Source organism: Staurois parvus, unplaced genomic scaffold (genome assembly GCF_062004578.1).
Source record: "Staurois parvus isolate SC_StPar_1 unplaced genomic scaffold, SC_StPar_1.0 ptg000439l, whole genome shotgun sequence".
Classification (NCBI taxonomy): domain Eukaryota; kingdom Metazoa; phylum Chordata; class Amphibia; order Anura; family Ranidae; genus Staurois; species Staurois parvus.
In genome coordinates, this window is record NW_028318235.1 from 3,937,868 (window position 1) to 3,963,657 (window position 25,790).

Below are 25,790 nucleotides of genomic sequence, written 5' to 3' on the forward strand. Positions count from 1 at the left end.
TTCTACATCTAAAGTGCTCTATGTATTGACTTGCCCATGTAATAAGATTTAAGTGGGGAAAATGAAGAGGCAACTTAAAATACGTCTAAAAAACAATGGAGAACCACCTGGGCTACCCTAAATAAACTATTGTTCTAGGAATGGGTTGCCGCTGACACCTGGCTATACACCTGGATAGAATGGGATCAAAATTATAACAAAATTGGTGCTGTGCTCCCACACTTGTACTTATATAAATAATTAAATCAAATGAGGTTTCAATTACACCCCTAGTGAATCCTCCTGTGTATAATTATCACAAACTCAATTCTTCATATTAATATACAATATTATACAGTGATGTTTGAAAAACCATATTTAATAAAATATAAATGTGCAAAACACATAAAAACACAATACATAAACCCACTTGTGTCCCTAAACAGGGTGAAATCACAAACATGTACTAAACCACACATGATAAAACACTTGGCATAAATGAATGCCCAAAGGTGCAGTGAAAATAAACTGACAAACTGACTATTGTGCCTATAGAAACAAACAATAGAACGGTCAGGATAAATAAACCTGACTATAAGACAATCTACAAGGACTATAATAAATCCTTCAACATAAATGTGCGACCACCACTAAACAAGTGCCCACATGTACCAAAGTGTAAATTGCCATGCTCTAGTCCCCAAACTTGGGACTATACTGCTATATAAATAGCAAAAAAAAAAAAAAAAGTTAAATCAAATATTGAGTGAATCCACAAATGAAAATCCAGTGACACTCTATGATAAACACATAACTTAAATCAATTTATAAAAAAGTCCACAAAAACACGTGCCACCAATTATTAACCGGTTGCCGAGCAGCCACAGTACATATACTGCAGCAGGGCGGCACCGCTGTGCAAAATCAAGTTCATAAACATGATTTTGCATATCAGAGAGGGGGCGCACGCCCTACCCGTGCCGCCGATCGTGGCCGCGGGTGTCAATCTCCGGGTGCAGGCCGGTCATTACCCTCACACAGGTAACCCTTTGATTGCCTAAAAAAGTGTTCACTCCCCTCCCAGATAGCTTCACATTGCCAGTCAGTACACCAGTCATCACATTTAACCCTTTGATTGCCAGAAACACGCTCATGCATAATAAACCTCCATTGCTAGTATAGTGTCTGAATGGATCGATATCTTTGATCAGATCAGCACTATACCAGCGTTCACATTGGTATAGCGTCCTCAAAAATGCAGCGTTAGTGGGATCAGCCCCGGCACCTGCCAGCACCTGCATTTAGCCCCTACACTTACCCCCCCATTCTCCCCCAGCAAGTGCAGTGTCAGTAGGTCACTGTCACTTGATGCATTGCACACAACCCGCAGTGCTGGCAGAATCAGGCCTGATCTGAAATTTTGATGACTCTCATATGCAGCAGGCTGCCAGTACTAGTGCCACGCTACCTTTTATTGAACTGGCGAGTACTAGTGGCCTAGTACATCCTGGTCTTTCACATATCTCTTAGATTGTAAGCTCCCAGGATCAGGCCCTCCTAACCCTCTTGTATTGAACTGTATTGTTCCTTATTGTCTCTCGTTATATTGTAGCGCTGAGCAAACTGTTGGCGCTATATAAATCCTGTATAATAATAATAATAATACCAGCACTGCAGTATGACTTGGCGATGTGGTGAGTCCCATAAGTGCAGTACAAGCTTGTGCGGTGGTGAGCACAAGTATTGTCCCGCAACCACCAAGAATTCGCACACAGGCTTGTAGAGCCCCTAGTATCCTTCCGGATGTGCTTGCAAATCCCAATTGACAGCACCAAAATTCTGCCCAACCCAATTCCGTACTTCCCCCATTCACTGCCCAACCCGGAATTCAGGTGGAAATAGCAAATTTAACTCCTCCCCTTGATTTTTTTAACTGTTTTTCACAGAATATTTGTATGCGTTGATTGTGGATCAAAGCAATTTATATGCACAACAATTTATCGCCGCCAACCCAAATTCAAACCTTGCCAGACCAGTTGCATGGAAACTCATTACGGTTTTCGAATTTACATTTTTTTGGGCCTAGCCCTCAACATGAGCATTACTAAAAAAAATGAATTGCGGTTGTATTGGTCCATAGACCCAATTCATCATATGCCTGTGGTCTCTGCTGCCATGGCCAGGCATAGATATGAGAGTATAATGTGTTTTATGCATTTCAACAACAATACACTCTATTGTCCTTGAGGTGACCCTGAATTTGACCTTCTACACAAAATTCAGCCCCTTATGAATCACCTTAACCAAAAATTTGCAGATGTCTATACTCCCCAGCAAAACATCTGCGTTGATGAGTCCCTGATTAATTTTTCTGGCCGCCTTGCATTCAAACAATTTCTCCCCAGCAAGTGTGCCAGATATGGGGATATATGGATTATTATTTTATTTACCTAGAAGTGTGTAAAATAATTGTACTGACCGTTTTTACTGAAATACCGATGGGTGTGTTAGCAGTATATGATTGACATAAATGGGCGGGATTGCCTGCTATAAATGATCGTGCTAACTTGTCTCCCATTGGTCCTGACGAAGCTGAGTAATACAGTGACGTCATGGCTGGCCGTGTTCACCGGGTCTATGCACCTTGTTCCGGGTGGTGACACAAGGAGTCACGGTAACTTTCCAGTGCAGACCACTGACGAACGGCGCACCTATCTGGAGGCAGGGCTCTGCCTGTAGGAGTCCCGATATAGTGGCTGCCATATGGACTCCCTTCAAGGAATTGTCCATCCCTGGAAGGATGACCTTGTTTTCAACTGGCCAAGCAGGTGGTGAGTTGTTACACTCCTCTCATACCTGGACGACAGGACACTTCACACTAAGGATACAACAATGCTATACCAATTATTTACTTCAGCGACCTGCTGAGCAGGTGATGTTTCATCCAGGTTGATGTTAGTGCCTTTATTTTGTCGCCACTTCTACACACATCTCTAAACATTGACTCTGCTTGGTTTGATTTATTACCAGGAACTGCTTTACAAAGTGATAATTCACATATTGTGATAGATTTGGATTTATATCCGTTCCAGCATTTTGCCATCACATATACAGTTGGTCTATTTGCACTGATTTACAATTCATCTGGTTTCCAATTATATCCCGGTGGTGCACCCCGATGTGTTTGCTGTTTTGGCAGAAGACAATTTAGTCCTTGCCCATTCAGCATATCATGCATTTTTGCCTAGTCATGATGTCTCTTTTTTATTTTTGTTTTTAGGTTGTACTGTGTATACTGTCTATAGATGAGGTGATGGCTATTGTGCAGTCTTCATTAAACTGTTTGATACTGCAATTTTGCTAATAAAAGCATTACATGATTACGTGTTGGTGTACCACCTTGTTCTTTATGTAAACACTTTTTTGTGAACACTATGTTCACATTGTTCTTTTTTTTTTTTTTTTTTTATAAAGTTTTTTTTGGTTACTAGACAGTACCTTTTTCATTTAGTGGTACCCACAAACATTTATGCCTCCATTCAGCTTGTTTTCTATAAGTTTTAGCAGACAGCCTGTATGGAGGTATGGACAGAAGGCTGCGGGGCTTGTCTGCAGAAACCTGACCATTACACCCCTGATACACTGATTGTGGGTGCAATGCTTTCCAGGCTCCTGAAGGAGCCTGCAAAAATATGTGCATTTATTATTTACAGTGGGCAGGGGGATCTTCTCCCCACACCCGCTGTCATTATTTAAAAACAGTGCAGCCATGTATTGTTCTGCCCACATGGTCATTTCATTCATTCACAGAGTTCTGTCAATGAATGAGCGACAAGTACTGTCGGCCTCCACGGATGACAGCATGTAGCTCTCTATGAACTGTGAAGGTGCTGATGAGTGCTGTCATAGTTCATTGATTCTTCGTTCCATTCAGTAACTGCCTGCCCATAAGGGAGGTATTAGCAGACAGTTGACTCAGTGTCTACAGGAGCCTGGCATTGCACCTGAAATCTGCAAATCGCAGGTGCAATGCCTAACAGGCATTTAAAAACGGTCTGTTTTTAAATTGTGACAGGGGGTGCAGGGAGAAGATTCCCCACCACCTGTCACACTGAGGAAAGAGGTGTGAGGGTTGGCAGGAGCTGGAACATGTTACATGTTCCACCCTAAATATGAGTGGAACATGTAACATGTTCCAATGGTGAACTTATTCTTTAATCAAGAAATCAAAATTACAGTGTGGTATTTACATAAGAAAAGCCAGAATATTGTACTGACTCCACGCACGAATGCCCTGCTCTGTGGGCACTCAGCAGGGCAGAGGAGCCAGGTGTGCCCATAGGGGACCCGAGAATAGGAAGATCGGGACTGCTCTGTGCAAAACCATTGCACAGAGCAGGTAAGTATGACATGTTTGTTGCTTAAAAAAATATATGAACCTTTTAGTATCAGTTTAAATCAAAATTAGAGTGTATTATTTCAATGAAATAAGTCAGAAATTGTATCGATGCGGGTTTCTCTTTCACAGCTTATCTGTGATTTTCCCATGAAATGGAATTCCACTCTTCAGATACTCACACTACTCTGTGAGTAATGGCAGCACATTGCCACAGAAATGAGTATGTGCTTCCCAGAGGCTCACAATATCTTTCAAGTTTTGTCAGGCAGGCTCCCATCCAACATACTGCTGCTGTTCTGGTTTTAAATGAATAATTAATGTAATATTTAACATCATGATTTATGTCCACTAGCTGCGGATGGTGCTCCATCTATACAGATCATCAAAGTTAATGAATAAATAAAAATATATCTAATAAATATTGCAATACTTTTTTTCCTCTTGTTTTAATTGCATTTTCTGCTGCTTGTTGTCCAAAATGCTCAGATCTTTATGTCTCATCACCAGTACCACAAGAAATTGGTGAATGGAAATATAATTTTTATTTTCCTTCCTAAATGACATTATTATTATTATTATTATTTCTAGATGTGTGATCCAGTGTTCAGGGTCACAGTTTGATGAGTTTGTAAACCCAACAGAGAACACATTTTTTCTGATTTTCGAAGGAAAAATTATCAATACCACCTCTGACAGGCATGGGGGAAATGAGCAGTTAGTGCAATTGGCCATATCTTTTATGGCACAGATTTTAAAGAAAACTGGAAATAAAAATTTTATCTCTGAAGTCAGAGCTCTGCCATAGCCACCCTGCAAAAAATCAGTGCATTGTGCTAAGGAATACAGGAGTATCGTACTGCAGCCTTTTCAACATCTGAGCCTAAGCTATAGTTAAGAGATTCAGTACATGGGTTTAGCTGTGCTCTGGGCACTCATGAAAGTAAAGTAGGTATTTTTAGATAACTCTTGATACCTGATTTTTACTCATCATATTATTCTGAATTATGCCAAAGGTTTAATTTAGGAAATATACTTACCCTTACCATCTGGTGCACCTGGAAAGCTTTCACTATGGGAATTTTCTATTTACTCATAACCTTGATGTGATGATTATATCCTTTAACCTCCATAGTAGGTTACATTTGTTACCTAGTTCTTTGACTTACTAATGATTGAGAAACGGTCTTCTGCCGTAGATTCCAGCAACAGCACACACAACGTAGTGTTTCTGAACTCACATGGATTTAAAGGTAAAGAATATTCATGTAAATGAATTCATGAAAGCTTACAAATGCATTACTTACAGTTGTAAAACATATCTTCTCTTTACATAGCCATCTAAAAAATAGAATAACAACATTAATGACTTATGTGCCCTCTGTAAAAAAAACCTCACTCTAACTGTTGACATAGCATCCTTAATTTACTACTGGATTTATAAGCAAAAATCTCCAATATGATGCCCCTTGCCCTGGAGGAAACGTGTCATTAGAAGTACAAACTGTATTATAGATTAATTTTTACCCACTTCCAGCTATCAAAACCAGCAGAATTTACAGCCTCCTTAAAGCTGTCCATCTAAATGCTAACATGATATTTGGGACTCAGCCATAGATTAAGTTGGCTGCTCATTGCACTAATCAGTGGCAAAGAATCTTATAGACCATCCATCTTTATGGTTGGTACCTGAATACATACCAGTTTCAAAGAGGTTGTAAACAATGTTGAGCCATTAGCTATACGTTGTATTCAGAAAACCCAACTGTTTCTAGCCTATGACTGTCCTGCCAAAAACAGACCTGTAAACTCCAGCCTTACCTTTTTTTCCTACACATGTAGCAAGTCCTCTCCTCTGTTCAAACTAATTACTCTTGATTCCCTGAAAACTTGCTTCTGAGCAATATAACCCTTTGAAGCTGCTGCAGCCATCTTGAGTAAACCCCCTATTGCATGTCTAAAGAACTTTAATCATCTTCAGTCACCTCTCCTCCTAATCTGTACTGTTGTAGGCCTGCCTCTCACAGTTTTTAATTTTTGCTCTTTGTTACAAGTACAATATGAAAAAACATATTCCCGGAACCCATTTAGATACACAATCTCCCTACCTACTGGCAAGTGGGTGGTGCAGAATTTAGCTGCACAATCCACTGAAGCACATGCACACATCAGTGTAGATTCTAAAGAAGAATCAAAGATTTGCCATAGAAATTCACCCAATAAAAAAAATCTAAACTTGCTTATGTAAGATTTGAAAGGATTAACCCAACATTTTCTGCTAAGATTAGCTCTATATATTATGCATCGTTCTTGTTAGACTGAAACTTGCCAGGTCAGCAACTACCTTTGGGCAATTCTCAGTGGGAATCTTTTGAACAAATCTTGTTGAATAATAGGAGTCCATTTATTCATGTATGATGATTGCCATCCACAGTGCTTATACAACCATGCTGCAGTTTGTAAGCTCAGAGTTTATGGCCTGTTATGTCATTGTGCAAACTGGCAGAAGTTCCAGTGGTGCCATCTTTCATTCTGTATATGTGATTTACCCATCCATTTCATGTGAGTGCAAGAGTATAATACATTTTATTCAGTTTTTACTAGTTGCACTATGAGATTCTGTTCTTCCGCTGTCCTTTGAATTATGTGCTATACTGGATGTTTATGAGGAGTACAGGACACATAGGGGTTTATTTACTAAAGCTGGTGAATGCAAAATCAGGCTCACTCATTGCAAAGAAACCAATCAGCTTCTAACCTCAGCTTGTTCAATTAAGCTTTGGCAATAAAAGCTGGTAACTGATTGGTTCCTATACAGAAGTGAGCCTGATTTTGCACTCTTCAGCTTTAGTAAATAAACCCCATAGTGTTGAATGTGATGTTGGTTTTGAAAACTCACTGACTGAAGTTGCATCTTATGGTGTATGGTTATTTGTCAGCTGATCTCATTTGTTTGAGATCCTGTCAGTCTGGTTAGAAGTGTGTGAACATTGTTGGTGTGGATATCCTTAGTACACTGGTTTATTCTGGGATTTATACCTAGTTGTGATTATTCACAATAGATTTGAACATTACACCAAGAAATCTTTTTATTTTCACTTTGTGGACTTTATTGAATACATTTTTTTTCTGATGTTGGTTTTATATATTTATATTGACTTCATGACACAAAATTTTATTTTAAACTGATAGCACACCTTTTTTAGAGTAACATTTTTTTTATCTTGTATTCTAATATGGTCTGTGTGCTACTGGTATATTTTCATTTTATGCACTAAGCGCTGGAATAATTTTTTGTTTATATAGTTTAAATATTGTGCAAGTAAAAAAGAGGTGCAAATTTCAAAAGAATCTACATTCACACTTTCATAGATAGAAAGCATTTTTTATTGAAGAATAGGTTTTATCTTGTTTGATGCAGTTGTCGACGGGTGGTGGGATAGTCAAAAACTATTGTGATAGTAGAGTTATGGTGGAACGACATGGGCAAATATCCCCATCTTTCATGGACAGGAAGAATCAATGCCATAAAAATGATGACCCTTCCAAAGCTCTTATATTTATTCTGCACTCTCCCCGTCACTATCTTATGCTCTCAAATATTTCCAAAACTATGTCCTGAAATTCATCTGGGCCAACAAAAAACCTTGGGTCTCAAAATACAGTATACTATGCTCATACATGTAGGAAACAAGGTGGCTTGGGGGTCCCGAACTTTTCTAAATATTTTGTAGCTGCTCAAATTGCTTCTTTTATCTCTCTGTACACTGCACAGCAGGCCCCCATGGGTCACTTTGGAAACACTTTCTTGCTCTCTGGTCTCACTCTGTTCACTTGTGTTGCTTCCCCCAAAAATTAGACCCACATCTATTAATCCTCAAATGTCCCATTAGCTCAGAGTATGGGACTCCACTACATATTTCAGTGGTCTAATTTCTAGACATTTGGCACTTCTCCCCCTTTTATGCAATCTGCTGTTTTCTCCAGGTTTGGAAACCCCTAGTGCTTTCCATTGGTGGGTTTCCCACAAATTCCATTGCATCCATTCATTACACACTGGTCGCTCTGTTTATACTCTGGCCAAAATCAGAGACAAATATCAAGCCCCCCACACTGAACTCTTTTGATTTCCACAAATCAAGCATTGGCTAAGTTCAGTGCTCGCTAATAGAGAACTGACAACCCAACTGTCACTGTTTGAGCACATTTGTCACTGGACACCTATCTCTTCCAAACATTTATCTACTCTCTACTCACAATTAAATAATCTCAAAAACCCTAACAGCCATGCTTACATTTCCGGCTGGGAGAGGGACCTTAAAAACACAAAAGACAGGGGCAGCTGGTCACAAATGTGAACCATGCTAACTTCCTGCTCCATTAATATCCTTACAATTGAATTAGCTTTTAAAACTCTCGAGGTGGTACCTGGTCCCATCCTGTTTGGCACATCTCTACTTGTATGCTCCTGGCACCTGTTTAGGGGTTGCTCTGATCTGGGAGGTGTCCTCCACATGTGGTGGGCTTGCCCTATGCCCTCCCGGTTCTAGACAAAAGTCCTTAAACCTTTACAATCATTATTAACCTACTCCTTCCCAAGAGATCCATGGTATATCCTGTTACACCTGAAACCCCCAGGCCTCACCAAACCTCAGTTCAAACTGGTCACCTATGTACCATTGACGGCAAAACAAACAATAGCAAGAGCTTGGAAACAACAGTTTATACCCTTTACAGAAGTCTGCTAATGAGAAGCTTTCTAGTATACTTCTAGCTAAGCACGAGCATTTTCTTAAAATACGGATCCTGTGGATCCAATGTGCCCACCCTTCTATACCAATAGCCAGTTACACATTGCTATGAGCGCTATGACCCAGGTACTTCCGTTGGGGGACTCCTGGCATCCTTTTCTACTTCTCTACTTCCTTCTCTCCCCCCCTCCATTCCCTTTCCTTTTTCTGTATACTTTAGCTCTTCTGAAGGGATGATCTTTATTTATACATTCCATTGTTTCTTGTACAGTGAACTAAATATATGTGTTTCATCCACCAGCGCCTTTTTTCTGGTATAGGTGCACAGATTCCTTTTCCTTTTATCTACATTGTTCCTCTGTTATAGCATGCTTAATGTACCCTTTAATATGCTAAACGTTTTGCCATTTGTTATGATTCCTTTACTTAATGTACAACTGCTACTGACTTGCAAATCATTGATATCATAATTTTATCTGTACATCTGATTGCAGTCACACACTGTATTCCCTAAAACGTTTCAATAAAAAATTTATTGAAAGAGAAAACAATGGGCAAATATCTTGTCGAATAAATGATGATTATACTCCAATAGTATGTCTCCTCTGCATTAAAATACATTCCTGCTTTTTTCCTATGCAAAGTTCCGGTTTGCATAAAATGGTCTACATAAAATCTTAATGGAATATAGTGGAGGTACGAATACATAGCTAGAACCTAGTTAAATGTGTACATTTTGCAGTAAATACGTGCGTGTTTTTGTCTACTTTAAAGCATATGTGAATTCTAAATGTATTTTTAGCATGTTTGACATCATAAGGTTGATTTACTAAAGGCACATAGGCTGTACATTTAGTAAGATATTTTTCCCTCAGCTTAGTGAATGATGGAAAATTAACTTTTCATAGTATACCCAATCGTGTGCAAGGAAAATAATGAACACTCTTTTTGCTGGTGCATGATTGGATTTCTGAAGGCACCAGAGATTCCCTTGCACACACTGAACAGCCTATTTGTTTAGTAAATCAGCCCCATAGTGTTCGTATAGATAGCATACACAGTAACAGGACCAATCAATTATACTCATATTTCACATCATCTTCTTTGTAATATGTCTAGATAATGTCCTGACTGCAGCTTGACAGATGCATAAGTTCAGAATATCATAGTGAAATACACTATATTGCTAAAAGTATTGAGACGCCTGCCTTTACATGCACATGAACTTTAATGGCATTCCAGTCTTAGTCCTTAGGGTTCAATATTGAATCCATTAAATACATGTGCCTCTACTATGGGGGCTCTCAGAAAGTGTAGAGTTAGGACCACAGATTATCAGGGTGCCGTGACGTGGCTCTGTGGCTTATGTATGTATTTTCAAATGTGTGCTAACTAAACCCCTGTTATAAACACATACTGTTAGACAGGTTCATTCGGTTGTTGGCAAGCTGGCTGGCAAGTTGTCCAAGAACATTGTTCTCTCCCCTTCATTCGCTATGTGATGCCTGTTTATGTGTCCTTGCTATATAAGCCAGGTATAGACTTGGGCGGTGGCCATCTTTTTATTTGCATGTTGGAGTTTAGGTACATGGATGCACTAGGATGCCCTGTCTGCCATTGTGCTATATGCTAGGGTCCTGTGCACTCCTTTGCCTTTAAGAGGGGTGGGCTCCCTCAGGTCCACCTGCCCTTGATCTATCAATTAAATACATGTGCCTCTACTATGGGACCTCTCAGAAATTGTAGAGTTAGGACCAAAGATTATCAGGGTGCCGTGACGTGTCTCTGTGGCTTACGTATGTATTTGCAAATGTGTGCTAACTAAACCCCTGTTATAAACGCATACTGTTAGACAGGTTAATTCAGTTGTTGGCAAGCTGGCTGGCAAGTTGTCCAAGAACATTGTTCTCTCCCCTTCATTTGTTCAATATTGAGCTGGCCCACCCTTTGCAGCTATAACAGCTTCAACTCTTCTGGGAAGGCTGTCCACAAGGTTTAGGAGTGTGTCAATGGGAATGTTTGACCATTCTTCCAGAAGCGCATTTGTGAGGTCAGGCACTGATGTCGGATGAGAAGGCCTGGCTCGCAGTCTCCTTTCTAATTCATCCCAAAAGTGATCTATAGGGTTGGGGTCAGGACTCTGTGCAGGCCAGTCAAGTTCCTTCACCCCAAACTCACTCATCCATGTCTTTATGGACCTTGCTTTGTGCACTGGTGCGCAGTCATGTGCTTTACTCCACTGCATCTGCCGCTTTGCATTGCACTTGGTGACGTTAGGCTTGGATGCAGCTGCTCGGCCATTGAAACTCATTCCATGAAGCTCTTTTATGCACTGTTGTTGTGCTAATCTGAAGGCCACATGAAGTTTGGAGGTCTTTAGCAGACAGTTTGCAACTTCTGCGCACTGTGCTCTTTAACATGCACTGACCCCGCTCTTTCCATTTACGTGCTACTAAATATTCCATGATCAACTGTTAGTGGTATTATAACAAAGTGGAAGCATCTGGGAACAACAGCAACCCAGCAACGAAGTGTCGTTGCTGGGTTGCTGTTGTTCCCAGATGCTTCCACTTTGTTATAATACCACTAACAGTTGACCATGGAATATTTAGTAGCAAGGAAATTTCACAGATGGAGTTATTGCACAGGTGGCAACCTATCACAGTACCAAGCTTGAATTCACTGAGCTCCTGAGAGCGACCCATTCTTTCACAAATGTTTGTAGAAGCAGGCTGCATGCCTAGGTGCTTGATTTTATACACCTGTGGTCATGAAGGTGATTGGAACACCTGAATCTAATCTAATGATTTGGAGCGGTGTCCCAATACTTTTGGCAATATAGTGTATGTGTCGAAATATAACAGTGGATTAAGTCACAACCTGTAATAAAAAATATTTAAAGTGTAATTCTGAGATAGAACTACTGCTATATTTTACCAGTTAACTTTTCAAAGTAGAATTTTTGGATAAAACTATCTAATCTTAAAATTGCGCAAACTCCCACTATTAACACCTATACTATACTAACTAGAAGAACAGGGGAGATAACATGACCTGAGAATTTGAGAGTATATACATCTTTATTCTGTGGGGTAGTTAGCATAGGTTTTAGAAGGGGTGGGATCAGTTTTAAGATTCAATAGTTTTATTCCAAAATTCTACTTTAAAATGTTAACTGGTACAGTACAGCACAACACAGCATTTCTTGAAGTATCACAGTTTGTTCCAATATTTGGCATTGTCACTTTTACTAGACAATTAAGGTCCCATTCATATTTATGCAGTTCTGAAATGTGTTCAATATTGCACACATTCCAGCAGAGAATGAAAATGTGCTATGTTGTGGCACATGCATCAGCCAAGGCATGTGCATTAAATAGCACTACAGCGTATAATAACTTATTGCTATGCATTGTACTATATGATTTAAAAATAAAGCGCCCACTATTCTTTTGTGCAATTGTTGTGTGTAGGGAAGCCCATTGAAATGAATAAGCTGCCCTAAAAGTGACAACCAAAAATGGGTTACTAGAATGCAATATTTTTCAAAATAGCAGTACCTTTAACTTATAATATAGTACTAAACTTATAATATAGTCTATTTAGTATGAATGTGTGCACATGCAGCAGCATACAGTGCATTTATGAAGAACTGTGTTCTACTAAGGAGTATACAGTCTACTGTCTCAATGTAGGTGGCAGTTAAGATTTCACTCTAAGAAAACCAGCAAATGTAAGAAAGCTACAGTGCATGTTGTACTGGCTGGGACACTACAGTGAGCGTGCAAAAAGGTGCAATATATACAGTCAGGTCCATAAATATTGGGACATCGACACAATTCTAACATTTTTGGCACCACCACAATGGATTTGAAATGAAACAAGCAAGATGTGCTTTAACTGCAGACTGTCAGCTTTAATTTGAGGGTATTTACATCCAAATCAGGTGAACGGTGTAGGAATTACAACAGTTTGCATATGTGCCTCCCACTTGTTAAGGGACCAAAAGTAATGGGACAATTGGCTTCTCAGCTGTTCCATGGCCAGGTGTGTGTTATTCCCTCATTTTCCCAATTACAATGATAAAAGATCAGATAAAAGGTCCAGAGTTCATTTCAAGTGTGCTATTTGCATTTGGAATCTGTTGCTGTCAACTCTCAAGATGAGATCCAAAGAGCTGTCACTATCAGTGAAGCAAGCCATCATTAGGCTGAAAAAACAAAACAAACCCATCAGAGAGATAGCAAAAACATTAGGTGTGGCCAAAACAACTGTTTGGAACTTTCTTAAAAAAGAAGGAACGCACCGGAGAGCTCAGCAACACCAAAAGACCCGGAAGACCACGGAAAACAACTGTGGTGCATGACCAAAGAATTCTTTCCCTGGTGAAGAAAACACCCTTCACAACAGTTGGCCAGATCAAGAACACTCTCCAGGAGGTAGGTGTATGTGTGTCAAAGTCAACAATCAAGAGAAGACTTCACCAGAGGGTTCACCACAAGATGTAAACCATTGGTGAGCCTCAAAAGCAGGAAGCCCAGATTAGAGTTTGCCAAACTACATCTAAAAAAGCCTTCACAGTTCTGGAACAACATCCTATGGACAGATGAGACCAAGATCAACTTGTACCAGAGTGATGGGAAGAGAAGAGTATAGAGAAGGAAAGGAATTGCTCATGATCCTAAGCATACCACCTCATCAGTGAAGCATGGTGGTGGTAGTGTCATGGCGTGGGCATGTATGGCTGTCAATGGAACTGGTTCTCTTGTATTTATTGATGATGTGACTGCTGACAAGAGCAGCAGAATTAATTCTGAAGTGTTTCGGGCAATATTATCTGCTCATATTCAGCCAAATGCTTCAGAACTCATTGGACGCCACTTCACAGTGCAGATGGACAATTACCCAAAGCATACTGCAAAAGCAACCAAAGAGTTTTTTAAGGGAAAGAAGTGGAATGTTATGCAATGGCCAAGTCAATCACCTGACCTGAATCCGATTGAGCATGCATTTCACTTGCTGAAGACAAAACTGAAGGGAAAATGCCCCAAGAACAAGCAGGAACTGAAGACAGTTGCAGTAGAGGCTTGGCAGAGCATCACCAGGGATGAAACCCAGTGTCTGGTGATGTCTATGCGTTCCAGACTTCAGGCTGTAATTGACTGCAAAGGATTTGCAACCAAGTATTAAAAAGTGAAAGTTTGATTTATGATTATTATTCTGTCCCATTACTTTTGATCCCTTAACAAGTGGGAGGCACATATGCAAACTGTTGTAATTCCTAATAGAAAATATGGTAGTGTGACAAGAGCAACACCACCCAAAAGGGAAAGTGGTTACTTAAACATCCACGCGGAGTAATGTAGGTTAGGTAATTACAGAGAATACTTTATTTTGATCACATAGATCATAAGGAGGTTGAACACGAGCACAGTGAACATATCAAACAAAATAAAATCATTTAAAAGCACTAAGCGTCCTCATTTCTGGGTGATTTGGGCGCATAGGGAACCATATAAGGCAATAGAGTTTTCTAGCAATATTCTCTTAAGTTTACATATAGTCCAGTCTTGTATTAGAATTGACCATGTAGTCTTCAGACATATTCTTGGTATATGCCAGGGTATGTAGAGTAACTTCCTGGTGAGTAGAGACTATAACACAAAGAGATGGTAGTCAAAAACTATAAGTAACATATATATCACACCAACTCTATCCCATATACACATGAACTATTGCTCCAATTACCTTCTCAGTGATTTGGCTGTCATACCAGCATGGTGAATGTAGAGACTTCCTGGGTAACCACCCCAAGTGAAATAAAGTCCACAGTAACAAGTGATTCTAAGGATATATATAAAGTATATAAATCATAAGTATCAGGCAGGATCCCTGAATAAAAACAAAAAAATATAAGGTATATATTACCATCAGTAATGATCAAGAAGACTTCACGTCGACTTGAAATAAGATCAGGTCCTTTCTGCTTGTTTAGTAGTGTATATATGAATGGGAAGCCAGGTAGTCTCAAAGCAAAAAACTTCATCATACATAGAGAGAGAGATTGTCCCCAGGGGATTAAGAGAGAGAGTAATTCCAGCAGAACATATCCATACCTCTAGATTTCTAGAAAAATGGAAAGAAGTCTGTATAAAGTATGGTATTGAAATCATGCGATTAATTGTGGAAGAGGAGAGGGTTCAATTAAATGAACTCTCCATAGAAATTGATGAAAGTGCCAAATCCCTTGATCCCCTGAAGGACAATCCCGAGTTTGAGAAATATAATGATTTTCTTAGGAAAGAGATGGAGAAAATACAAAAAAATCTGAAATTTACTAAACAACAAAAATTCAGAAGAGACCTAGAGGACTGGGAAAAAGGAGAAATCTTTGATTTATCTAATAATAGAGAAAGGAGTCGGTCCAAGCGTAAGAGACATTTCTCTAGGAATAATAGGCAATACTCTTCAATGAGTGAGGATGATGATGAGGTTAACAAGAGATCGGTTAGTTTTTTAGAGGAAAAAACAATAGGAGAAAATCAGGGTATATTAAAACAGACAAACAAACAAACAAATGCGACAAAGGAAGAAAGAAGTACTTCAGCTGCCCCAAAACCACTCAACCAAAATCGAACGAGAAGTCACAAGAGATAAAAGATAATCTAGAGGGGGGGGGGATAACGATCTGAAGGTAATAAACCTATCTAAGTTTATATTGAAAAAGAGACATTATGATCTATTGCGTAAAGGTCTGACTTTTTCCCCTACGGATAAAATGGACCTCTTTGAGGTCTATAAAGATCTAAACCTATTTTTGAGAAAGATCCTCCTAAAAATCCCGTATTTGCTTAGAGATGAACAGAATTCCTATGGCCTAGATTCGGAAAGGGAACAACAGGCACTTAATGACCTCCTCAGTCTTCTTGAGGAGACTCCCGTTATGGGCGAGATGGAGGAACAATGTGTTTCGAATAAGTGGAAACGATATACTAGATTAAGAACTCCATCTAGAAGAATGCCAAATATTAGGGAAAATAAATGGCTTAGCACTTTTCTAGATTTGGTACATGAAGATCTGAGTAAAATTAATTGGACAATGAGGAACCCCGATAACCTCACCCAAGGTGAAAGAAGAGCACTTAGGGAACTTAAAAAAGCTAAAAACATTGTGATTAAAAAGAGCGATAAAGGGGGGAATGTAGTATTATTGGAAAGTGATGACTATGAGAAAGAGGTACTGAGACAATTAAAAAACCCCAACATATATTGTAAACTGCCTGTGAATCCCTTCCCGAAACTTGTTGCTATTTTGAACAAAAAGATAGAACTGGCCCGGGAAGCAAATCTCCTAACTAAACAGGAAGGTGATATGCTGACAGTAGATGTGTATAATATCCCCACATTTTACGTAATCCCAAAAATACATAAAAACCCTATCCAACCACCAGGACGTCCGATAGTTTCCGCTATTAAAGGTCCATTGGAACTAATAGGTAGATTTGTGGATGATCTTATTAAGGACCTGGTCCTTGAACTTAGATCTTATGTAAGGGATACTGGGGATGTATTGAAAAAAATTGCTAAGCTCAGGGTTCCAGAGGGGGCACTTCTGGTGGGTATAGATGTGGAATCACTATATACTTCTATCCCACATATTTGGGGCCTGAGAGCTGTGGCCTCTTTCCTTGAGGTATATTTTCCCAAAATGGAGGCTCAGAATGAATTTATTCTGGACCTCCTGGAATTTATGCTGACACATAACTGTTTTCAGTTCCTTGGTCGTTTTATCAGCAAATCTGTGGTACCTCCATGGGAGCACCTTGGGCTCCGGCATTTGCATGTTTGCATTTAGGTCTGTGGGAAGAAGAGGTAATATATCCCTCTATTCCTTTTAAGCAACATGTGGTGAAATGGCTGCGGTACATCGATGACGTCTTGATGGTGTGGGATGGTGGTATGGACCAGTTGGAAAACTTTATGAGATCTTTGAATGAGAATGATAGAAATATCAGACTAACCTATATAGTCGATAAAGAGGTAATATCATTCTTGGACCTATCAATCTCAATAGATGAAGATAGATTAGTTACTAAAACATTTAGAAAGGAAACAGCCGCCAATACACTTCTACATGCCAGTAGTCATCACCCAAGGAGCTTAAAAGAGGGCATACCTATTGGCCAGTTTCAGAGAATAAAAAGGAACTGTACAGAAGAGGCCGAATATAGAAATGAATCTATTCAGCTCTATAAGAGATTCAGGGAAAGGGGATATTCACACAGAACCCTAAGAAGAGCTAAATGAAGAGCCTCGGGTAGAACAAGAGAGGAACTGATAAATAAGCCAAAATTAAAAACAGAGGAGGACCCCTTAAATCAACCTATAAGATTCATAACCAAATTTGGACAACAATGGAGGGAAGTTAGGAATGCCTTGAATTCTCATTGGCATCTACTAACACAAAATCCACAGATAGCAAAAATTGTAGGGGAGAGTCCACAAATGGTAGTAAAAAGGGCCCAGAATCTAAATGATCTACAAGTACAGTCAGAGTTTCAGAGGACTCCAAAAACAAACTGGCTGACTAGGAAGAAACGCATGAGAGGTATGTTTCCATGTGGCCACTGTCAAATCTGCCCATATGTACATAAGACTAACCTATTCTCCAATAAGGATAATTCACGGGAATTTCAGATACGTAGTTTTATTAACTGCTCCAGTAATAGAGTAATATACATGATAGAATGTCCCTGTAAGAAAATGTACATAGGAAAAACTAAAAGAAATCTTAGAACTAGGATTGGCGAACACCTGAGAGATATTAGAAATGAGAATAGAAATGTTGGGAAAGGTGAGAAAGAAAATCCCCTGGCACAACACTTTAAAGAAGTACATGGGGGAAGAACAGAAGGCCTGAAAGTTAAAGGGATCTTCTTGCTGAATATTTCAGCTAGACGGGGTGACTTTGATAAAGTCCTTCTTCAAAAAGAAAAATTCTGGATATATACCCTAGGTGCACTTGTCCCCTATGGATTAAATACAGAACTTAACTTTAAAGTCTTTTTGAAATAAATGTTTGAAGCTATATATATTTTTTCCTGTATTACTATGATCATACTGTTAGTCTTAAGTTAGGAACATATGGATTCCCTCTGCTATAATATATCTTCGATATGAGGGCCCCTAGGGGACTAAATAGGAATTGTCATCGGTACTAGGCTCTATCTGGTCTCAAATTCGACCTCTGCATTATCTAAAATATTAAAAAAGATAGTATTAAAATAGGGACTTTGCTCTGCCCTGGGGGTCCCCCTGCTCCCTCTTCTCCTTTTGTCACCTGGATCTGGAATTATTTTGTCCCTTATTTTGACTCTTACTAAAGAATATCTTTTTACTGTAAAATAAGGCTTTTCTATGTAATGTCAGCAGTCATTATATGTTTTTAAACTCACTTTGGATTTTTTAATGTAGTGATATCTTTTCAACACAAGAGGGCGACATGGAGATTTCTCTATATGCAATTAGTGTACTATATAAGGCAATGGAAATGAAGTCCCCTCCCAGTTCTGACCAAGTCCGCGGTGATTGGTGGACGAAACGCGTCAACGTAATGACGTCACTACGCTCGGCGTCTTCATAGGGTGCGGTGTCCACGAGGAGGGAAGAAGTGGTGTTTGCTCCAGATCCATGTTCAGAAGGCACGAGACTCCGAAAATACTACCATAGGGCTACCCTCCAGCAGTCCGCATGTGGCAATACTAAATAGAGCATACCTTCCACCGGTGGCAAGTAATTTTTTGCCTATTTGGTCAAGTTAGCGGGTAGTTGCTGGTTAGGGTCAATAAGCCTATAGGGAATTTTTGTGGAATGCTATATATGCCTAGTACCCCTGCTGTTTCAGGGAATTTTTTGGAAATCCTTTGTGGAGGAATATATGTATCCTATGTCACACATGTGCTATATGCTGTGATATGGTGATATTTTTAAGGAACCGCCCTGCTATCTCAGTTTGAGCAATTTTTGGAAACCCCTCAGCGGGTATATAGATTCAGGTATATACTGCCTGCGATATATATACTATTTTTCTTTGAAGTTTTTTGCTTTGAGACTACCTGGCTTCCCATTCATATATACACTACTAAACAAGCAGAAAGGACCTGATCTTATTTCAAGTCGACGTGAAGTCTTCTTGATCATTACTGATGGTAATATATACCTTATATTTTTTTGTTTTTATTCAGGGATCCTGCCTGATACTTATGATTTATATACTTTATATATATCCTTAGAATCACTTGTTACTGTGGACTTTGTTTCACTTGGGGTGGTTACCCAGGAAGTCTCTACATTCACCATGCTGGTATGACAGCCAAATCACTGAGAAGGTAATTGGAGCAATAGTTCATGTGTATATGGGGTAGAGTTGGTGTGATATATATGTTACTTATAGTTTTTGACTACCATCTCTTTGTGTTATAGTCTCTACTCACCAGGAAGTTACTCTACATACCCTGGCATATACCAAGAATATGTCTGAAGACTACATGGTCAATTCTAATACAAGACTGGACTATATGTAAACTTAAGAGAATATTGCTAGAACACTCTATTGCCTTATATGGTTCAAATCACCCAGAAATGAGGACGCTTAGTGCTTTTAAATGATTTTATTTTGTTTGATATTTCACTGTGCTCGTGTTCAACCTCCTTATGATCTATGTGATCAAAATAAAGTATTCTCTGTAATTACCTAACCTACATTACTCCGCGTGGATGTTTAAGTAACCACTTTCCCTTTTGGGTGGTGTTGCTCTTGTCACACTACCATATTTTCTATTATGCATTCCTCGGTTTATTAATCCACACTTCTATAATAAGTGAGACGGAGATAGTATTATGACACAAAGTATTTGTGTTATTATTGGTGGCTCTTTTCGATTGCCGGTTTTGTGATGTTGTAATTCCTACACCGTTCACCTGATTTGGATGTAAATACCCTCAAATTAAAGCTGACAGTCTGAAGTTAAAGCACATCTTTGTTATGATCCGCCAGGTGGTACCTCAGGCTGCCAACTGACAGACCTACTCAGAGCGTGGGGTCTAAGCCCGGGCTGTGCTTTCACCAGAGCCCCTGATGGTGGGGATGGACTTGAAACAGTCCCGGGCCAGGTCACGACCTGCGAGCAGGCCCACCAGTGGCTGAGGAGACCTTTGGGGACAGGTACCGGGAGAGCCAGATATGAAGAGGGTGGCGGCCCCAGCAGGGTAGTAACGGATCGTGGGCCCGTGAGGGTAAGCGGGGTACAGAATCGGTAGGAGAAGAGTAGTCGGGTCACACGCAGGGTCAGCAGGGAAGTCAATCCGTAGAATGGTCAGGGCAATCCGGGTCAAGCAGGCAGAGTAGTCAGGACAATCCGGGTCAATCACAGGAGCAGGCAGAATAGTCAGGACAATCTGGGTCAATCACAGGAGCAGGCAGCGTAGTCAGGGTCAATCAGGGTCACTAGACAGGTACAGGAACTCGGGATCACAGGAAGACCTTGCGGCAATCTGTGACAGTGCAGGGCATCTTTAAATAGTGCGCCCTGCACTGTCATTGGCCGGCTAGGACGCGCCCCCGGCTGTCATTGGGCGCCTGAGGCGCGCCCCCGGCACCTACTGCGCATGCGCGGCGTCCTGTCAGCCGCGGCTCGCCGGGACCTAGTGCCTGTGTCCCGGCGCGATCTGCCGCCAATGCGAATGCGCGGGGGACAGAGCCGCGATCGCGGAGCACGGAGCCGCTATCCCTGACATTGCCCCCCCCCCAATGGGCACCCTCCAGGAGCCCCACTGATCTCTCCACCGCGGGTGAGCACGACAAAATTCCCGGATGAGCCTGGGTGCGTGGACGTTCTGGGCGGGTTCCCATGAGTTCTCCTCAGGGCCATACCCCTTCCATTTTATCAGGAACTGTGTCTGGCCCCCCCTCCTTCGGCAACTGAGGATAGTCTCCACCTCGTATTCCTCCTGGTCACCTATGGTGACTGCCTCGGGAGGTCTGGATTCACGGTCCGGGAAGGGATCCGGTCTGGATGGCTTCAGGAGAGAAACATGGAACACAGGATGTATCTTGAAGGTCTGCGGAAGCTCGAGTTCGTAGGCCACCTCGTTAACTACTCGTTTTACCGGAAATGGGCCAATGTACTTGGGTCCCAGCTTCCTTGAAGGACACAGCATCTTCAAGTTGGTTGTTGCTAGCCAAACCAGATCCCCTGGTTGAAGCAGTAATTCTCCTCTTCTCTTTCTGTCGAATGCCCTTTTACTGTCCTCTTGGGCTTTAGCGATGGCCTCCTGAATTGTCTTGTTATTGACAGAAAAGAAGTTCAAGATGTCTTGAGATGCCGGTACCGGATTCTCAGGCATCAGATCAGGGAGGAAAGTGGGATGATACCCATAATTGGAAAAGAACGGGGATTGGCCCGTAGCTGAGTGACTCGAGTTGTTGTATGAAAACACCCGCGGAAGGCAGCAACGACAGCCAGTCATCCTGAAGGTAGGATGTGTAGCACCGTAAGTACTGTTCCAGCGTCTGGTTTGTCCTCTCAGTTTGGCCGTTGGTCTGTGGATGGTAGGCGGATGAAAGCGACAGCTTGATTCCCAGCGATTTACATAAGGCGTTCCAGAACCTGGAGGTGAATTGGACCCCCCGATCTGACACTATATCTTCGGGAACACCATGAAGCCTAACCACTTCCTTGATGAAGATCCGTGCCGTTTCTGGTGCTGATGGGGTCTTCTCCAGGGGCACGAAATGGGCCATCTTTGAGAAGCGGTCGACGATCACCATTATTGCAGTGTAGCCCTGGGATGGTGGAAGTTCGACCACGAAATCCATGCCTATCATTTGCCAGGCCCGCTTGGGTATGGGTAATGGACGTAACAATCCCCATGCCCTGCTCCTGGAGGGCTTGTTCCTTTGACAGGTGGGACAAGTTCGGACGTAATGCTCACAATCCTTGATCATGTCTGGCCACCAGAACGAGCGCCGTAGTAGATCCAGAGTTTTCGTTACCCCGAAGTGGCCCGCCATTGGATGGTCGTGGCAGTGCCCTAGGACCAAGGTTCGCACTTCTTCTAGGACCATGATCCGGTCTTCCTTCCAAAATAGCCCACCATGGCTCTGGAGGGGTGACCCAGACGGAACTGGTAGTCCTACAGAAGCATCGAGAAGCCGGGAGCGAAGTTCCGTTTGTAGAGCGAGGAAACTCCCAGAAGGTAAGATGGTGTCAGGTACCACAGCGTCGTCGGGGTCCTCAAACATGCGGGACAGAGCGTCTGGTTTAGTGTTCTTAGTACCGGGTCGGTACGTTATATGGAATGAGAATCGAGAGAAGAAAAGAGCCCATCTCGCTTGGCGAGGTCTCAGTCGTTTTGCCGTTCTTAAATATTCAAGGTTTTTGTGATCTGTGAATATTAGGATTGGGTGTGTGGCTCCTTCCAGTAAATACCTCCATTCTTCAAGAGCAGTTTTAATGGCCAGGAGCTCCCGATCTCCAATGTCATAGTTGCGTTCCGCTGGTGTCAACTTCCTGGAGAAGAACGCCACAGGGTGCAGTAGTTCCTTGGTACCATTCCTTTGGGACAAAACCGCTCCTACCGCATTTTCGGAGGCGTCCACTTCCAAAACATATGAGAGAGAAGCATCTGGATGGAAGAGAATGGGAGCAGAGGTGAACAATTCTTTGAGCTTTTCGAATGCTGTCTGCGCTTCGGGAGTCCACTTAAAGCGGACCCCTTGTTTCGTCAGTTGCGTGATCGGGGAGACCAGACCGGAGAAGTTCCTAATAAACTTCCTGTAAAAGTTGGAAAAACCGATGAAACGCTGTACCCCCTTTTTGTCGGTGGGTACTGGCCAATCTAAGATCGCCGTGACTTTCTGGGGATCCATCGAGACCCCCGCGGAAGAGAGAACCAGTCCCAAGAACGTGATTTCGTGCTGTTCGAAACTGCACTTTTCTGCCTTCGCGTATAGCCCGTGTTGACGCAACCGTTCTAATACCCGTATCACGTGACCCCGATGAACCTCCAGTGAGGGGGAAAAAATTAGGATGTCATCCAAATAAACCACCACGAAAATATCGAGAATGTCACGAAAAACATCGTTGATAAAGTGCTGAAAGGTCGCCGGAGCATTACAGAGCCCGAACGGCATCACCAAATACTCGTAGTGACCGAATCTCGTACGGAACGCCGTCTTCCACTCATCCCCCTCCCTGATACGGACAAGGTTATAGGCCCCCCGCAGGTCTAATTTAGTAAATATCGTTGCCGATCTCAATCTCTGGAGGAGCTCGGGGACTAGGGGTAAGGGATAACGATTCTTTACCGTTATTTTATTCAGGTCACGGTAGTCTATGCAGGGCCGTAACGATTTGTCCTTCTTCTCTACGAAGAATAACCCGGCCCCGGCTGGGGATGTGGATGGACGAATAAATCCCTTCCGAAGGTTCTCGTCAATGTAATCCCTCAGTACTCCCGATTCTGTTTCGGACAAGGAAAAGATACGGCCGAATGAGATTTCAGATCCGGGTAGGAGGTCTATGGGGCAGTCGTAGGAACGGTGCGGAGGGAGAACATCAGCTCCTCGCTTACTAAAGACGTCTAAGAAGTCATGGTAGGACGGAGGAATAACCTGGGATAAATCGGTGTCGCCATCCAAGCACAGGAGGAACCGGGGAACCACGGATCCTGTGACGTGGCAGTGACTCAAACAATAGGGTGAGCGAAATTGAATTGTTCCCCTTTCCCAGTCAATCTGGGGGTTATGGGCCCTCAGCCAAGGGAGCCCCAGAATGACTGGAAAAAGGGGGGATGTGATGGCATCCAAACGGAGGAACTCCTGGTGATGGTCTGCCATTGTGGTGAAAATGGGTGGTGTCTCCTGGTCCACCACCCCTGATTTTATACGGGACCCATCTGCCAAGAAGATGTTGAACCCCCTTTCTTTGGTCTGGAGAGGGATTTTTTGCCGGTGGGCAAAAGTCAGATCGATGAAGCAACTATAGGCTCCTGGGTCAACGATTGCGGTCACCGACAATGTTCCTCCGGGGAGCTGTAAAGACACAGGAATGGCCAGGTAACTCGACTGATCATCCCTTCCTGCAGGTAAAGTAAAAGAAACGGGCGTGGACTTACTCATTTTAGCAGGACAGGAGCGCACCTGATGACCAGCTTCCCCGCAGTACAGACATAGGTTCTGTGATAGTCTCCTCTGACGTTCCTCGACCGATAAGTGGGAACGGGCCAATCCCAGCTGCATGGGTTCCGGGTTGTCCCCTGTTTCCGTGCTTCGTGGATGGTTCCCTGGGGTTGGAGCTGTATCTCTGGATGGAATCCATGCCACCCTTTGACCCTGGCTGCTCCTTTCCAGCCGACGTTCCCTTAGTCTACGGTCAATTTGAATGGCCAACTCAATCAGTTTTTCCAGGGAGTCAGGTAGGCCTACTCGTGCTAGTTCGTCTTTGAGAGACTCAGACAGTCCGATGCGGAACTGGTGACATAAGGCCGCATCGTTCCATCTGGTGTCTCCCATGCAACGCCTAAAATCGGACGCGTATTCTTCGGCTGTCCGGCGGCCCTGCCACAGAGAGTATAGAGTAGCCTCTGCGGAAGCAGCCCGCTGAGGGTCGTCATACAAGACGGCCATGGCCCGAAAGAACTCGGTCACGGAGTCAAGATGGGGGTCGTGCTTCTCCATCAGACGGTGAGCCCAATCCTGGGGCTCATCCTGAAGGAGGGAGACTATAAACCCCACCTTGACGGTCTCGGTGGTGAACGTGCGGGGCTGTAAGTCAAAGTACAGGGTGCAAGCGTTCCGGAAGGCTCGGAAGCGGCTCCGGTCACCACGGAATCGTTCCGGCAGAGGAACGCGGGGTTCAGGAGCTAGGGGTGTGGCAACCGCTCCGGATACCGGGTTAGCGGGAGGTTCTGCAGGTGGAGGACTCTGAGCAGGGGGAGTCAGGGGAGCTAATGACTCCATGCGGTCCTCCAGTCGGGCGCAGCGACTGTGGAAGTTCTGGAAGGCCTGGGTCAAGGTTGCCAGGTGCTGACAAATATCCTCTAGGGACGCCGGTCCACTTCCTGGCTCTGTCATGGCCGCAAGGTACTGTTATGATCCGCCAGGTGGTACCTCAGGCTGCCAACTGACAGACCTACTCAGAGCGTGGGGTCTAAGCCCGGGCTGTGCTTTCACCAGAGCCCCTGATGGTGGGGATGGACTTGAAACAGTCCCGGGCCAGGTCACGACCTGCGAGCAGGCCCACCAGTGGCTGAGGAGACCTTTGGGGACAGGTACCGGGAGAGCCAGATATGAAGAGGGTGGCGGCCCCAGCAGGGTAGTAATGGATCGTGGGCCCGTGAGGGTAAGCGGGGTACAGAATCGGTAGGAGAAGAGTAGTCGGGTCACACGCAGGGTCAGCAGGGAAGTCAATCCGTAGAATGGTCAGGGCAATCCGGGTCAAACGCAGGAGCAGGCAGAGTAGTCAGGACAATCCGGGTCAATCACAGGAGCAGGCAGAATAGTCAGGACAATCCGGGTCAATCACAGGAGCAGGCAGCGTAGTCAGGGTCAATCAGGGTCACTAGACAGGTACAGGAACTCGGGATCACAGGAAGACCTTGCG

General features: G+C 42.7%; 1 protein-coding gene across 1 annotated transcript in view; it reads right to left on the bottom strand.

Moving 5' to 3' along the window:
* LOC149454045 (FYN-binding protein 1-like) overlaps positions 1 to 25,790 on the bottom strand; it is a 320,960-nt gene that overhangs the window by 51,615 nt on the left and 243,555 nt on the right. The window contains exon 14 of the mRNA XM_089687844.1: positions 5,683 to 5,716. Coding sequence (XP_089543970.1) covers positions 5,683 to 5,716 — 34 coding nt within the window. The remainder of the gene's footprint in view (positions 1 to 5,682; positions 5,717 to 25,790) is intronic.